We start from the raw sequence: 16,915 nt of genomic DNA on the forward strand, positions 1-16,915 counted from the left end.
AGTGAGTGAAAGACACCTTTTTCCCTAATATTTTACTTATTTATTTGAGAGAGAGAGAGAGAGTGCAAGCGGGGCTAAGGGGGGGAGAGGGAGACACAGACTCCCTGCTGAGCAGGAGCCTGATTGGGTACTCAGTCCCAGGATGTGGGGATCATGACCTGAGCTGAAGGAAGATGCTTCACCGACTGAGCTACCCAGGCACCCAAGGGAGAGAGAGAATCTTAAGCAAGATTCCTTGCTTAGCATAGAGCCCAACACAGGGCTTGATCTCACGACACAGGGATCATGACCTGAGCCGAAATCAAGAAGATTGGATGCTTAACTCACTGAGCCACCCAGATGCCCCTCTGGTATTTTTCAATTATTAATATATTTATGGGGAAGGCACTCGCTATTATTTATCTTAAATCTGTACTGGTTAAAGAAACATCATAGAACCAAATTCCAAGAAAGACTAATTATTCTTAATTTTTTAAAAAAGATTTTATTTTTTGGGCGCCTGGGTGGCTCAGTGGGTTAAGCCGCTGCCTTCGGCTCAGGTCATGATCTCAGGGTCCTGGGATCGAGTCCCGCATCAGGCTCCCTGCTCAGCGGGGAGCCTGCTTCTTCCTCCTCTCTCTCTCTGCCTGCCTCTCTGCCTACTTGTGATCTGTCTCTGTCAAATAAATAAATAAATAAATCTTTAAAAAAAAAAAAAGATTTTATTTTTTAAAGTAATCTCTACACCCAACATGGGGCTCAAACTCACAGCCCTGAGATCAAGAATTGCACACTCCTCTGCCTGAGCCAGCCGGGTACCCCAAGACTCTAATTATTCTTAAAACCAAATAAGCCAAATCAGACAAACAAACAAGATCACCTCAAACAGTAATTGGTCAGGGAGAAAGAAAACAACCACCCCAGATTCTATGGAATCAATTATGACTTTGCCTCAGAGACTACAAATGAAGGCTGTGGGTCACCAGGTTGCCTGTCAAAGATGTGAGTTTCACTAGGGCCTAATTAGGAATCAAACTAAACTCTAGTGACTACAATGTGGTTCCCCCAGGGTCGTGTCATTTTTTTCTTATAATGATTACTTCAGTGATTTGTTTTTTTCTAAACAAAGATTAGTTTTTTTCTAAACAATTTTGTTCTGGGGCCCCAACTTTGCTGGTGTTCTACTTAGTTGGCCTTCTGGTTTCTCTTAACACAAAGAGCTGTGTTTCAAAAAGTAATTCTCTTTCTGTGCCTTGGTCTACCATTTGCCAGATAGGATGGATATGTTCCGCTTTCCTCTGATAAAGAACTGGCCCTTAACCGATGGCACCCCCAACAATCATCATGAAAGTATTCATGAATATTGTGACATGACACTGGGAATGGGAGGCTCGGGGTCATTAGTTGGTAATCAGTTTCAGATGCCTTAAAGAAACATCTGAAATAACGTTAGGAAATAGTATCAGTGGCTTCTTACTCACTGAGGAAATTTGGGCAAGGTCAATAAGCCACCTTGCCAGGGTCGCGGCATGAAGAGGGTCCCGCTCACCGGTTCTCTGCTTACTGCCCCGTCAGCAATCATGGTGCCCTAATGCTCAACAGCTGTGTCAAACCTTTTCTTTTTTTGAATGAGTCTTACTGAAGAGTCTTACTGAACAGAACTTTTATGTTTTCCATAGAGTAGGTAGGATCTCTTAATAAGAAATAAAAAATATAAAGAGAAAAATAAGTGAACTAAGGACTATCTAATATTTATTATGCTAAGGATTAAAAATAGTGCAAATACTCCTCTTGCCACGTGCCTCCTATTGCACGTGGCACTGCATATTGTGGACTGTTTGACATCAGAACTGTAATGAATTTTGTCCTCTGACTACGGAATGTATGCTTCTAGAAAATGTATCCTATACCTGGTCTTAACCAAAAGAGCTCAAGAAAGGATATGAGAATGTATCCCAAGTAACTGGAAAGCTATCTGTACACATACGCTCAGTACAATTCTTAACAATAAAACTGCATTTTATATTGAGAGAGGCTAAATGATTTCATATGAAATTCATAATGAACTTTGATGATTATCTGTCCAGAAATAATGACACAGCTTAAATATTCGATACTAAGAGAAGGCTTAATTATGGCACATTCGTAGGATGCGATGGTATAGATAGCCATCAAAAATGGTAATTAGGGCACCTGGGTGGCTCAGTCGGTTAAGTGTCAACATTTCAGCTCAGGTCATGATCGCAGGGGATGTGAGACAGAGACCCGCACAGGGCTCTGCACTTGGTGGGAAGTCTGCTTGAGGATTCTCTCTTTCCCTCTGTCCCTCCCCTGCTCACACACGCCCTCTCTCTAAAGAAAAAAAAATATTCATCGTGTATATTAAATTAAACAGCAGGTCATAAAATGGTACCTATGACGCTTTTCCAATTCTATAAAATGTATATATGCTTTTCTTATTCTATAACTAAACCTTAACAGTGGTTACTTCTGAGTGATAAGTATCTTTCTTTTAAGTTTCTAGTACTTTGAAAAATTTCTACGTGTACACAGATTAAGTATATATTAGCAAAATACTGTTTTCAAACAGTATTTTTAAACAGAAAGAACACAACTACAAATTCAGTCCTTCAAAATATCTTAAATTTGAACACATGAGAAGGCAGCCCATGTTTTTGGCAAAAAAGTTTCGACATAAAAAAGCCATCAGTCCTCCCAAAGTTAGTCCAGAAGTTTCACATGATCCCAGTAAAAATAGCAGTAAGATTCCAGACAAGTGAATCCACAAGTAAGCAATGAGTAAAAGTAGCCAGATAAATTCTGAAAAGGATAACTAAGAAAGAAAAGCCTTTCAAATCTACAGTAGTTAAAAACCACAGAGCACTAGTGCATGAACACCCAGGGAGATCAAAGAAATGGTGGGGCGCGGGGAGTCTGCAAATAGATTATATACATACAGGAACTTGATTTTGTAATGAGGCTGACATTTCAAATCAGTAGAGAAAAGATGGTTTGCTCACTAAATGTTACAGGGAAAACTGAGTAGTTATGTGGCTAAAAAAAAAAAAATTGACTTTATACCTCACATTTTATACTCATAAATTTCAAAGAATCAGATATAGTGGTGAAGAGTGAAACTCTAAAATTAGTTATTTGCAGCCTTAGAGTGGGGAAGGCCTTTAATCATAATATAAAATCCAGAAGTCATGAAATACAGCATTAATTTATTGGACTGTATTAAAAAAAATCAGCAGAACTAAATAAAAAATGAGAAGCAAAGTCAAAAGACAGAGGAGAAACTGGAGGATGTATTTCAACTAATATTACAGACAGAGCAAACGCAGCAGAAACATGTACCCAAAATACTTCACCATAGTTTGCAGAACATAAAATACAAACAGCTACTAAAGAATGCAAAGAAGCTCAGATTCACACAAGAGAAATAAAACCAAACCAAAATGAAACCCTATACCACAAAAATACTCTCCACCTATCAGATTGGCGAAAATTAAAAAGGCTGATAATGCACAATTTGGGGTGTGCGGGTGACGAGGAACCCTTCTATGTTGCTGACAGGACTCTAAATTGGTATAATGTCTACAGAAGTCAGTCTAGGAATAATTTCGAAAACTGCAACTATAAATGTTCGACAAAGCAATTTCACTTCTGGAATTTTCCTCATATGGATATACTTGTATATTTACAGAACACGTTGCTTTTAAGCTTCTGTCCCGCCACCCTGCTGTGACAGCCAAAGGCTGACGTCAACTAAACATCCACCAACTGGCACCCGTGGAACGTGTCAGGGTCAGGGCACGGCCATATCACAAGATGTCTGCGGCTCAAAGGAAAGAGGAGGCTCTTGACATTCTGAAGTAGAATGATTTTCAAGACATAGTAAGTAAAAAAAGCAAGCTAAAGAAATTATTACGTTTCCATTCATACAAAAAAGAAAGTGTGAGGAAGAATATATATTTAGGTATTGCTTGCATATGTATGAAGAGCTGTTGGAAAGGCACCAAGAACCTGAAGGCTAACATCGTTTGCCTCCATAGAGGGGTGCTGGTAAGGTAGGAGTCAAGGACCAATAATGGGTCATTTTTCATGAGTGATCTCTTTTGTATCTCGGAATTTTGTATCATGTAATTATATTACCTATTTATAGAATAAGTATAAATTTTAAAATTACTTTTGAAAATCAATTCAGATTAAAAAAATCAGATGTGAGAGGGTGGGTGACAGGATGTGACAGGAAGATGGGGGATTATGATCCCATCTGTCATAACTATTATTATTATGTAAATCATGATCTTCCTCATGAGGAAGACAATGAGAATGATCCAGAGAATAAGCACCACATATTCTGAATCACTGCCCTTATGAGGGTGATGCGTCCACATGAATCATGCTCCTTTGGTGACACAAGGCAAAGGGTAGTAAGGAGACAACCTGCCCTCCCCTCTTCCCAGCAATTAAAAATTGAACCCTTACCCATCAGATCCTGGTCTGGAAGGAGCATTATCGGATGAGTTAGAAGAGGTGGAAATGACCGAGGAAGTCACTGAGGTGATGGACAATCTCCGCAGCGTGGATGACATGATGTAGGGTAGTACGATAGACCCCGTGCGGCTCTGCTTCCTCTCAGTCAAGGTGGGCGGCTGAGGGACACACGGTATCTCACGGTGAGCTGGCCTGGGACTTGGCCCATACACTGGCTCACGCCCCCTCCGCTTGTGGCCGGTGCTGTTTGTACTGGCGGGTACCCACTGTTGCCTCACTTGTTAAATACTGCAACTCCTACTATTCTTAATTATGAACACAGCTAGATTAAGCCTACCTTGTTAAGACTAGAGAAAAATTCCCCCTCATTCGCAGCCAGTCACATAAGAGAGGAAAAGCAAGCTGTTCTTCACCCCCAGTAGAACCGCAAAACCCTCAGTCTGCTTCTTTACTTTAGCTTCTTTCAGCCACTAAAAAAACCAGAATGCTGGCTGAATAGAAAGCTTTAGATTCAAACTATAGACCTGATGCTTACGAAGTGAATGGTAAATCTTAAGAAGTAAAGGAACAGCGATCTACTTTCATTAGAAATGTCTCCACAAGACTGACTGCCCCAGTAGGCCACTGTACCAAGTCTACATGGAAACACTGGCCTGGATCTCATAAAAACCAGTCATTAGGTGAACGTCACAGTCTTTCCATCAGGAACTGTGTAGAGACAAATGTTCCTTGGAAAAAGCTCTTAACTGGCAGTAGGTCAGGAGGTTAGACATGCCTGAGGACCTGGTTAGAAGCAATGATCACAAAGATACTCCGGAGGAAAAGGGAATGAAGATGGAGGTGTGGGATGGGGGGGCAGGAGGACATGAAAGGAAATTCAGGGCTTTGGTCCAAAGAAAGAATTTGAAAATCAGGGGTTCAAGAGTGAGATAGCTAGAAAGCCAGGTGAACTCCTATTAAAAAGAGCAGAAATGGGGCACCTGCAGGGGTGCAGTCAGTTCAGCATCTGACCCTTGGTTTTGGCTCAGGTCACGCCCTTAGGGTCATGGACCCCAGCCCTGTCTCAGGCTTTGCACTCGGTAGGGAGTCTGCTTCTCTTGCTCTCTCCCTCTCCCTCTGCCTCTCCCCATGCGTGCACACATGTGTGTGTGCTCTCTCTCAAATAAATAAGTCTAAAAAAAAAAAAAAAGGAAAAATGAAAAATGAAGCTGGATCCAAACATTCAATCCACTGTTGGAAAGAAAGGGTTACTTTTTATTAACATGGGCATATTTTATGCCCAATGTGGCTTGAACTCACGACCCCAAAATCAAGAGTTGCATGCTCTTGCAACTGAGCCAGCCAGGCGCCCAGAGAGAAAAGGTCATGGAGTGCACGCACCAACCCATCCAACCTCTCAGGAAAGAGACAACCGTCCCTGGGAGAAATGTGTTGGAACTCTTAGAAAAAATGATGAAATCAGCTATGCGTGCATTGTGAAACACACATCACCGCCATTCTTTCTCCCCTTCAAAGGTGTCAATGGTGGAAACTTTTTATCAAAATGAAAAACAAAGACTAGGAAAAACACAGAACTGGGCCAGACAGGACAGGAATAAGCAGGTCTGGGAGCAGGAATGCCCCAGCTGCTAGTAGAGGAGCACGTAGGCACTGAGAGCCCAGAGCAGCGGCCTCAGCACATCCCCGCCCTGGCTCCCCGGAGCATGTAAGAAAGGCCAACCCTCAGGCCACCAGAGTTCCTATCAGCAACTCTGGAGCTGGGGCCCAGCAATCCGTGTTTTCACAAACCTTCCAGATGGTTTGGATAGTCACTCAAGTCCAAGATCCCCTGTGCAGCATGTCAGCGTCAGAAGGTCACCGAAAGCGCGCCACATCCTCTCCTCCCTGCCCCCAGCATTTCCATGCCCTGCCTCTGTTATTCTGACTCATGAAAAACTCCTCAATATAAAAAAAAGTCAAAGAGACCGAAAAAGCCAACCGGCCACTTAGAGCCTACCAGGGTTATAACACCATAGAGCTTTTCCACTTTCTCCTTGAGTTCCCGGAAACACGAAGACAAGCGGTCATGCAGCGGCTTTAGCTGCTCTGTGAGCTTCTCCCCGTGGATGCGGATCCCCTCCGTCAACAGAGGCATCTGGAGAAAAGGGTGTGGCAGGAAGGAAATACGGTTTAGGAAGAGGGATCCTTCAGATGTGGAGGCTGGGGAAGGATGGGTGGGGGAGACAGGTAAACTGGCAGACACAGCACATACCACGTGAGAATGCTACTTCTCCATGGGGGGCGGGGGCACTGGACGCCCTTGGGTCAAGGATGCAGAGAAATACACAGGAGGCAAGCAGGCCCTAAACTGGGGAAGCGCTGCCAGCCAAGACCTGAGCCCGGGGGCTTCTCTGTGGCTGAGCAGTTGCTAGTTTTAAAGCTGAGGCTGAATTGGACGGCTGCCTTTTGTCCCACTGTTCACTGAAGTAGCAAGAGAGAGAGAGAGAGAGACGGAGGCCAACATGTCTCGGCTGAATCTGATTTGGGGACTCAAGTCTCTTCTCTAGGAAGGTCCCTCTTGGCACGTAGAGTCTAACAGAATGCTATTCCCAGGGTCACTCGGCCAAACCATGAGACAGACTGTGATTCCAAAGGTCACAAAACAGAACAAAACAAAACACCCTAAAAGTGGACTTGCGGATTTAAGCCCTAGAGAATATGCTGGCGTTGGGCCGCGGAAGCCTGTCCGGCCGCACCCCTCCCAGGACGCCCACCTGCAGCGCTATCAGTCGCTTCAGCAGCTCAATCTTCTCCTGGTCTTCAGGATGCTCCTGCAAGTACTTTTCTGTAAAAAAAGCCTAAAAGGGGAGCACATGCGAGTGTTAATTAGAACACGTTCCTATCTGTGTATTGACCCTCGAGGGAGGAGTGGGGGCCTGAAAGGGTGAAAGGTGTATTCTGTTCCCTCTGCTAAACCTGGAACGACTAAGTGAATACTCACCCCTTTCCTGGACAGCCCTTAAGCCACTGTGAACAATTGTAAAGGTCTGTGCTATTTTGTGGTCTTTCTGGAACCGTGCAATGCCTAATCACAGTACCTTCTCCACAACCACCACACACACACACACACACACACACACACACACACCCCTCAAACCAATTAACTCATGACATTCAGTGAAGTAACTTTCTCAAAGGACTAAGGCCAATGACAGTATCTAAAGGTTATTTATTAGATTAAGTGTACAGATATTATAATAAGGAAAAAGCAAAAAATTAGCAAGCTGTATGTGGACAAGTTTTCCTGTTCTATCATCTGTTATAGGCTGTATCACATTTTTTTCCTGTATTAAGTAAAGATAGCTTTCTTATTACTCATTTATCCAAAAGGCTGTTTTGAGGACAACATGAGATATTGATGTGAAAATGTTTTATAATGTATTTTTTAAAGATTTATCTATTCATTTCAAAGCCAGGGAGTGAGCGTGAGTGGGGGGCGGGGCAGAGGGAGAGGGAGAAGCAGGCTCAGCAGGGAGCCCAACATAGGGCTCAGGGCTCAGTCCCAGGACCCTGGGATCACAACCTGAGCCAAAGGCAGATGTTTAACCTACTGAGCCACCCAGGTGTCCGATTCAGTGTATCTGAAGTCCTTATAGAAAGGGGAAGTTCAGACACAGGGAGAACACACTGTGAAGAGACACAAGGAGAACATGGTCTATAAGTCTAGGAATATGCGCCAAAGGTTGCAGCAACCCCTTGGAAATTGGGAGAGAGGCAGGACCAGATCCTTCCTCACAGCCCGCTGAGGAAATCGACCCTGCTGACACCTGGATTTTAGGCGCCTGGGCTCCGGGACTGTGAGGCAATCTATTTCCACTGTTTTCAGCTACCCTGTGTGTGTCTTTGTTCTGGAAGCCCCAGTGAACGAACAAAGGAGGGATACGAATACATGCGGGCCTGAGGGCTGAGTTTCATAAACAGGAAGCAGGACAGCACATCCGGACAGTACTTCCTCCGGCCAGATTGAGGGTTAGAGAGAAATGAGGGGAAAAGTCCTATGAGTAAATCTCCATCTGCCTGTACCTTCCAAATATAAGCAGTTTAAATCTTCAAAAGTTAAAAAATGTTTTTGATGTAAAATAAAATGCACTGAAATTCCCAAAACATTGGTTTAGTCAAGAAACAGAGGAGCCAATAGCTCTGAAATTCAATTTTTTTAGGAGGGTCCTGCCTTGTAATGGAAAGAGGCTGATGAATTACAGCAACCAGTTCTTGGGTTCCTGTCACTCGGGCCATGATTTTTAATTTTTTAATTTTTTTTAAAGATTTTACTTATTTATTTGACAGATAGAGATCACAAGTAGGCAGAGAGGCTGGCAGAGAGAGAGCGGGGGAAGCAGGCTCCCTGCTGAGCAGAGAGTCCGATGCAGGACTCCATTCTAACACCCTGGGATCATGACTTGAGCCCAAGGCAGAGGTTTTAACCAACTGAGCCACCCGGCTGGGCCATGATTTAAAGACAGGTCACCGATATAGGTAGGTGATGATGAATTCCCCAATTAATTGCACTGGGGAACATTGGTGATCAATGGGTTTACCTTTCTCTTATGTTTAGAAATACACAAACTCATACATGTTAATTAAAAGTAAAAACTGGGGCACCTGAGTGGCTCAGTGGCTAAAAGCCTCTGCCTTCGGCTCAAAAGTAAAAACTACTGGGGTACCTGGGTGGCTCAGTGGGTTAAAGCCTCTGACTTCGGCTTAGGCATGATCTCAGAGTCCTGGGATTGAGCCCCGCATGGCATCGGGCTCTCTGCTTAGCAGGGAGCCTGCTTCCTCCTCTCTCTGCCTGTCTCTCTGCCTACTTATGATCTCTGTCAAATAAATAAATAAAACCTTAAAAAAAAAAGTAAAAACTACAATTTTAAGCTAAAGGTCTTGAAATTTATTAGTTTACATACCTTACTTCCCCTTTTCAAAAAATTTCAGTTAGAAGAAAATGACATTGGGAAACCTTCATATGAAATTACATACTATTCACAGATATTGACATATCTGAGTTTGAGTTAAGGGGTATTCTGTAAAAAAAAAAAAAAAGAAAGAAAGAAAGAAAAAGAGAAAGAAAAAATACACTTGGAAAAACACACAAAAACTAGTAGATAGCTTAGCTTATATGAAAAAACACACACCAAAATTATTACAATGTAAAAAAGTATTATATTCTGGAGCCTAGTTTTGCACTGAATTTTGTAATGACACTGGAGATTATTACTGACACTTGGCATAGGCATACTAGATGTGGCCTCCAGTGGACTCCTTGCCCAGGCGCTGAAGGTCATAAGCCTGAAGAAGGTACAATGGTTGTTGGAAAAATGGTTACAGCAGCAGTCACAGAGCACTGGGTGCCCTGCTCAGTTGTGTTTGGCTCCAAGAGAACAGGAGGGAGAAGAAAACCCACCCTCAGCAAGGCTCAGCTAAATGGCAAGCTTTCCGTGATGGCCCCTCCACAAATAATGCCTTCCTCAGCTACCAGCCACCACTGTGTGCTAGGTACTTTCCTCACTTTTTTCAGGTATGAAGCCTGGCGCTCAGAGAGGTGAAGCATCTCACCCAAGGGCACACAGCGGCCAGTGGGAAGCCAGGAATGGGTCGCTGGCGTGGCTGATTCTAGAGCCCCTGGTCTTCTTGGGCCTTGGTGTACAAATGGAAATAAGATAATCGGCCCATTGAATGTCCACTCACCCTTCCTGCCCACCTCCTTCACTTTCACTCTCTCCAGGCTACCCTACAGGGGTGTGGTAGCCAAATGTTGATTTAGATTCAGCAAGAAGACTCCAACATTACTTAGCCACTGAAAACAGCTGAACAATTAAAACTCCTGCCTCAATTAACTGCACTTAACTGAATTTTACCTACTGTATACATTACTTCCATTTTATTTTTATTTTTTTAAAGGTTTTATTTTTCTAAAACCTTTAAATAAACCTTATTTATTTGAGAGAGAGAGAAAGAGAAGGAGGGAGATCACAGAGGAAGAGTGAATGAGAGGGAAAAGCTCACTCGCTGCTCAGCAGGGAACCCAATCGATCCCAGGGCACGGGGATCACGGCCTGAGCTGAAGGCAGACACTTAACTGGCTGAGCCACCCAGGTGCCCCCTGCCATTACCTCCATTTTAAATGATGCTACATCCAAACCCTAAGCAATGGATTCGTACCTGGTGAGCACTCTTTTCCTGTTTTTCCAGAAGAAAAGATACGACACTTCGTTGAACTAATGTCACTGTGCAGCCAGGGCCAGTGTTTGTCCAAACAACCTACAGCGCCCCAAGTAGGGGTGGGCGTTTCTAGAAGCTCATTTTAACTAGAGTGCAGCTCGGCCTCTCCCAGACGCTTCTTCACCTCTGGAGCACCCTCAGTTCTGGGCCCACCTGTACGCTCTCCACCTCTCAGGGGAGAGAGGGAGTGGGAGAGGGAACAGCGGGTAAACCAACCAGATGAGGTATACGAGACTGATCTCTCAGTGATTCCTTACCGGGCTGTGACCTGACCCTGTCTGGGCTGCTGAGGGTCTCTAGGAGGTGTGAGGTCAAGGACACGCTTTTCATTAACTTCATTTGCCCATTTGTAAAGGGGGAAGAGTGAAAAAATGTCTCAGAGAAGCTATAAGAAATGAATTCACTGGCGAGGCATGGAGACACACGGGATTCACCTTTTCATAGTTGGAGTAGCCCCCCATGACAGCCGGGTCTACGATGCCACTGAGCAGCATGGAGAGGGGATGCACAGAGAGGGCTCGGTCCCAGGCATGCTGCTGAACACAGTTGCTGATCTTCTCATTGGTGAGCTCCATGGTTTCTATGGCATTCTCCAGGGGACTGATTTCCTCCTGCGACAGAGGACAAGGAAGAGGAAGGGCATTTTGTGAGCTCACAGGAAAGACGGAAAGAAAATTATAAGCATTCTCTTTTAAAAGGTATAAAATTCTCACCAAGCTATAAAAGAGTGAAGTTTTGCTTGTCAAGGTTATATTTATTTGGATACCATACTTACTGAAAATTGTTTTGCTAAGTTGCAAAATAAGCGACTTGAAATCTCCTTTCGAAGTACAAGGGTGACCCCAAAATTACACTTCTCACGGTGATTCTTTCTTAGTACCAAGGGTCCATAGAAATTTTGGAAAAAAAAAAAAAATGGAGCTGTTGTAATGATGATTTTTAGGCAGAGCTTCCTCGGAGATTTTTTAGAAGCTCAATGACAAGAGAGTAACAGGTTATCTGATCCCAGATAGTTCTGCAGCACCCAGAATGTTTCTTGGCAAGAGGCCTGATGCTTCCTCCATGAGAAAAGGGAAATGGTTTTGGAAGACATACATTCAGACCATACATAAGTCACCTTAGTATGGGTTCTGTGGTTCAAAGAAGTCAGAAATAAGAGGATGTACTAGAATATTCAAGTTGAATTTTGGATGAAAATAAAAGAAGATTCAATACAGATTCAGAAAGAGGGACTCCTGGGGTGCCTGGGTGGCTCAGTGGGTTAGAGCTTCTGCCTTCGGCTCAGGTCATGATCCCAGGGTCCTGGGATCCAGCCCCGCATCGGGCTCTCTGCTGAGCGGGGAGCCTGCTTCCTCCCCTCTCTCTCTCTGCTTACCTGTGATCTCTATCTGTTAAAAAAAATGAAAAAAAAAAAAAGAAAGAAAGAAAGAGGGACTCCTGTGGAAACGTCTTCAAAGCCAGGTTTCAAGAAAAATCGCCTTCTTCATTTTACCCATTGCCAGCCAGCATGACTGCCTACTGCAGCCCTGATGCCAGAAGTCTCTGTCCAAGAAAATCAGACTCGTACTTGAAAAGTAACAACTTATTACTAGTGGTATGGAACACATCAGATTTCAGTTCAGATCTGTTCAAGACCTATTTCTTGAAAGTGTGTTACCTGCCAAGTACTGTGCTATGCTCCACAGTCACAAAAGTGACTAGGATATAATTCGTGGTTGGGAGGAGCCTACGGTTTTATAGTGGGGTCTCAAGACACATAAGCACGGGAGCAACTTGTTAGAAATAAGCCCAGGTTGCAGTGAGGCACAGGGCAAGGTCATCTAACTCTCCTTGGGAGCTTCAGACATGGCTTCCAGGTGAAGCTGTTACTAAAATGAATTTTGATGGGAGGTAGTTAGGTTGAGAAGTAGCATTTCGGGCAAAAAAAAAAAAAATGCCCCACTGTCACGGAGGGTTGAAATAACATGGAATGAGTTTAGTTCTAGAAGATTCCATAGGAAATGGGGTGGCAGAGCTGAGTCACAAGGATCTTGTATGAACCTGCTAAGGAACAAGGGCTTTATGCTCTGGGTACTGGGAAGCCACGGCAAGGTTCTAAGCATAAGAAGATGGTCATTTTTCCACTGTGAAACTTTCTGTGGAATGTGAGGAAAACAGGCTCGTGAAGGCCAAGGCAGGAGGCCAATGAAGGGACTTTTTCTGTGGCATCCACCAGAGATGAATGAGGTACTAAAATGGGGTGTAGTAATAAGAGATCTGGAAATAAAGAAAAAAAAGGTAAAAGGGGCAGCTTTGGGGAAGGACGGAGAAGGAATTATCTGGGATGACCGGTGATGTGATTAGCCACGAATGAAAGAAGAGGAAACATTCTGGGAGGGAATGTGACTGACAGCACACTCAAAGGAGACATTCCGAAAATGGTTTGGTGTACTGGCAGGATCATGAGAAGATGAGATTCATTTGCTCATAAAAGAGTCATTGACTGTGAGTAACCTTTAGGGCTGGTGTTGTAACATCAGTTACACAAAGGAGTTCTATTAGACAAGCATGGCTTTTATTTCTCTTTTGGAAAACAAAATTGGCCAGAGGAGGCTGGCCAAGCTAGTGAGAACTGGAGGAGGGCTTAACAAAGGCTCTTATTATATCTGGAGACACAAAGAATTTTCTGAGTTCCCATTTCAAATGACTCACCGTTGAAATTTGTTTGACTTCAAACCACTTGAGAATCCCAGGAAATGTGTACGCAGTTGTATACGTGGTTCTTTCGATCCACATGGTCTGGTGGAAGGAAGGAAAATTGGAAATGTCAGTTCCCAGGCAACACCGCAATGCTCCCTGGTTGAGATCAGGGAGATTCTATTTCCAAATGCTTCCTTGGTAAATGGACTATTATTTTGAGGATGCTGGAGGTTTAAAACTGCAAGGGATCATCTGGTTGGGCCTTCACCCCCTAGAGGGGACACGTGAAGCCCAGCAGCAACCCTGGAGCGAAGAGTAGAGCCCAGTCTTGGGGGGAGGGGCTCCAGTCTCGAGTTCTCCACTGAGACGGGCCGCTCTCCGGTGGGAAGTGCGTAGCACCTCTGTCCTGTGTCCCTATGGCTGCCATTGTTTCTGTGATCTGCACTGATTAGTTGGAAAGCTTACTTTACCTTGTTTTAGAGGGCAAAGGGGGTGGACTCACAGCAAATTCATTGTCTGGATCCTTCTCTCCTTTCCGGAATGGCCTGGAATATCTGAACTGCTGCACTTCATTGGCTCTGTAGTAGCTGGAGAAAGACATGGCCACCGTGCTGTAGCTGGTCTCTTAGAATGGGCAGTCCTCGGTCAGATTTCAATAGAACCCTGGGCCACCTCTTACACAGCCTGAGTCTTAGCCACTAAGCGGCCCCCGAACTGTCTCCACAGAGAAGGCTGGAGGCGGTGCACAATTTGATTTTATTGCTCATTTTTCTTATTTATAAATCCATTCCACAGCTCACCACCTAAAAAGGTCTATGTATTTATAATCCATGTTTGTGATTTCATTTGTGTTTTTTTAATCCCAATTGTAGCAATCCTACTAGCATTTTAGCTGCTCAGGAAAAAAGAAATGAGGCCTTCGATCACTGGGGACCCCACCCCACCAGGCAAGGTGAAGTCAGCCACTCCACAGGGAGTGCTTCTGAGCAGAAGGAAGATGGAGGAGCTCTCACAGTGAAATTCCTGATTTCCCTGTCTGCCTAAAAGACTCACAAAGCTCCCAAATTCCTTCTGAGTCACAAAGCTCTTACTTTACACTGAAAATACAATAAAGGGCTATTGTGGTCTGAATGCCAATGTGGAAATCCTGTCCCCCAGTGTGATGGGATCAGGAAGTCGTGTCTGTGGCAGGTGCAGAGGTCACAAAGGTGGGGCCCTCATGAATGGGATGAGTGCCTTTATAAAAGAGACTCGAGAGAGCTCTGTCACCCTTTCTGCGTGTGAGGACACAGTGAGAAGTGTCTGTGAATCAGGAGCCAGGTCCTCACCAGACACCAGACCTGCTGCCACCTGACCTTGGACTTCCCTGGCCTCCAGAACTGTGAGAAATGAATGTGTTGTTTCTAAGCCAACTAGTCTGTGGGATCCTGCTATAGCAACCCCAAAGGGCTGAAACAACAGAAGGTCTTCCACATGAGTTTAAGGCTTTGGTTTTAAAGATTTTATTCATTCATTCATTCATTCATTTATTCATTTAGAGTGCGGACATGAGCTGGGGAGTGAGGAAGGGGAATCAGGTGAATTCTGCTAGTGGGGCTCGATCTCATGACCCTGAGATCATGATCTGAGCTGAAATCCAGAGTTGGATGCTTCACTGACTGAGCCACCCTAGAGCACCAAAGCTTGGATTCTGATATACTTCTAGATAAAGTACGTTAGAGAGAAAATGTTTTTTAAAGATTTTTATTTATTTGTCTCAGAGAGAGAGAGAGAGAGAGAGACTGAGCGAGCATGTACAAGCAGGCAGAGTGGCAGGGAGAGGCAGAGAGAGAAGCAGGCTCCCTGCTGAGCAAGGAGCCTGACGCAGGACTCGATCCCAGGACCCCAGGATCATGACCTGAGCCGAAGGCAGCGGCTTAACCCACTAAGCCACCAAGGCGCCCCAAGAAAATGTTTTTTAAAAGAGGCAACTCCCCCCAACCCCACTTACTTTAAGATCTGCTCCGGAACTGGTTTGTCCTTGTAGCTGGGTGGCAGGCTCATCACTGGCTTCACAGTGAAACACTGCATGTCTGGGAAACTCGTTAAGGAAGGACAAGGGGCAGGGCCATGAAGGCGTCCCAGGCAGAAAGCACCACCCACTCCTCCTGCTTTGAGGATGGAAACGATACCTGCCTGAATCACTCCTTTTCTCCGAATGCCAGCACCGCACTGAAAACAGCATTCCCTGATGGATTATGAAAATGCCTGATTAAGTTACAATCCTAGGACATTTTTTGGTCAGATCCCTGGCAAGCAACCCTGCCACAAGGAAACTACCAGGGGAAGAGGGATTCGAAACAATTTTAAGTCCTTTCTTTCGGACAAGGACGCCTGTGAAACAGCTCGACTGCGGGGCCCGTGCAATAGGAAGGTCTGGTGTCTGTGGCCGTCGCTTGTCCATAGAGGGCCACGGCTGGGCACGGAATAAGGTTCTTAACGTGTTCCCACCAGTAATGAACACAACAACCAACAGGCGGATGTTACGACTCTCCTTCTACAGAAGAAGACTCTGAGGTTCTGAGAAAACCCAGAGCACACAACTGTCCATGGTGAAGTCAGGCTTCTAATCCAGCTCAGGGGAAGAACTGTCTCGATAATTTTAAGAATGACTTTTTTTTGTCCTTGCCAGTGCATATATACTGTTTCAAAATCTAGAGCATTTCAAGTTGAGGTGAAGGCCCTCGGTGAGGACAAAAGAGTGACTGCCAGCATCTCAGGGTGGTGCGCAGTCCCGGGCACCAGAACCACATGGACGCTCGCAGGACGCACGATAAGAACTCCCAACGGCTGAATGAGAATCTCTCCGTGGTGAGTCTCACCTGTAACAAAATCTGAGGATCACCGGGCTGTGTGTTACCTGGTCTAGCTGACAGAGCGTTTTCACAGAAATGACCTCCTTCCGCCTTTGAGCCTCCCAGAAGCGCTACTGGGGATTTGGGGAAAGGAGACTCACATCTCATGGATGAGAAACCAAGGGCCTGGAGGAGGGAAGCCATTTGGGAAAGGCCAAGAGGGCAGGCAGAAAGGACTGAGGGCCCAGCGACAGGAAATCCTAAATCTAGTTCTTGAAGACCTCATCATTCCCGCATCACGAAGGCACCTCCACTGTCTTCTGAACCCACATAACCCAAACAAGGATTTATCCTGGAAGACCATTCCTTCCCAAGCATCTGCTATGTATTAACAGGCTGCTCTTCTCTTAAAGGTGTGCCTGTCTATAGGTCTGTTATTATTATTGTCAATCTTTCTATAGTTACTTACCAACCTATACGTATAATGATGGCCAATACATATTGAATTTTTATTATGTACCAGGCACTGTTCCTAATATTTGACAAATGTTTATTCAATCTTTACCAGAACTTTGTGAGAAGGATGATCATCATCCCCATTTTACAGATGGGAAAACTGAGGCACAGAGAAATTAAGGAACTTGCTCAAAGGGACAAAGTAAGTGACA

At 44.6% G+C, this 16,915-nt stretch overlaps 1 protein-coding gene across 1 annotated transcript in view; it reads right to left on the bottom strand.

The window, feature by feature from the left end:
• Positions 1–16,915, bottom strand: part of DOCK5 (dedicator of cytokinesis 5) — a 206,866-nt gene that overhangs the window by 9,575 nt on the left and 180,376 nt on the right. The window contains exons 42-48 of the mRNA XM_044225113.1: positions 15,404–15,485; positions 13,916–14,000; positions 13,426–13,512; positions 11,169–11,345; positions 7,233–7,316; positions 6,476–6,613; positions 4,471–4,637 (exon numbers count right to left, since the gene is read on the bottom strand). Of these exons, the coding sequence (XP_044081048.1) occupies positions 4,471–4,637; positions 6,476–6,613; positions 7,233–7,316; positions 11,169–11,345; positions 13,426–13,512; positions 13,916–14,000; positions 15,404–15,485 (820 nt within the window). The remainder of the gene's footprint in view (positions 1–4,470; positions 4,638–6,475; positions 6,614–7,232; positions 7,317–11,168; positions 11,346–13,425; positions 13,513–13,915; positions 14,001–15,403; positions 15,486–16,915) is intronic.

Source organism: Neovison vison, chromosome 11 (genome assembly GCF_020171115.1).
Source record: "Neovison vison isolate M4711 chromosome 11, ASM_NN_V1, whole genome shotgun sequence".
Taxonomy (NCBI): Eukaryota; Metazoa; Chordata; class Mammalia; order Carnivora; family Mustelidae; genus Neogale; species Neogale vison.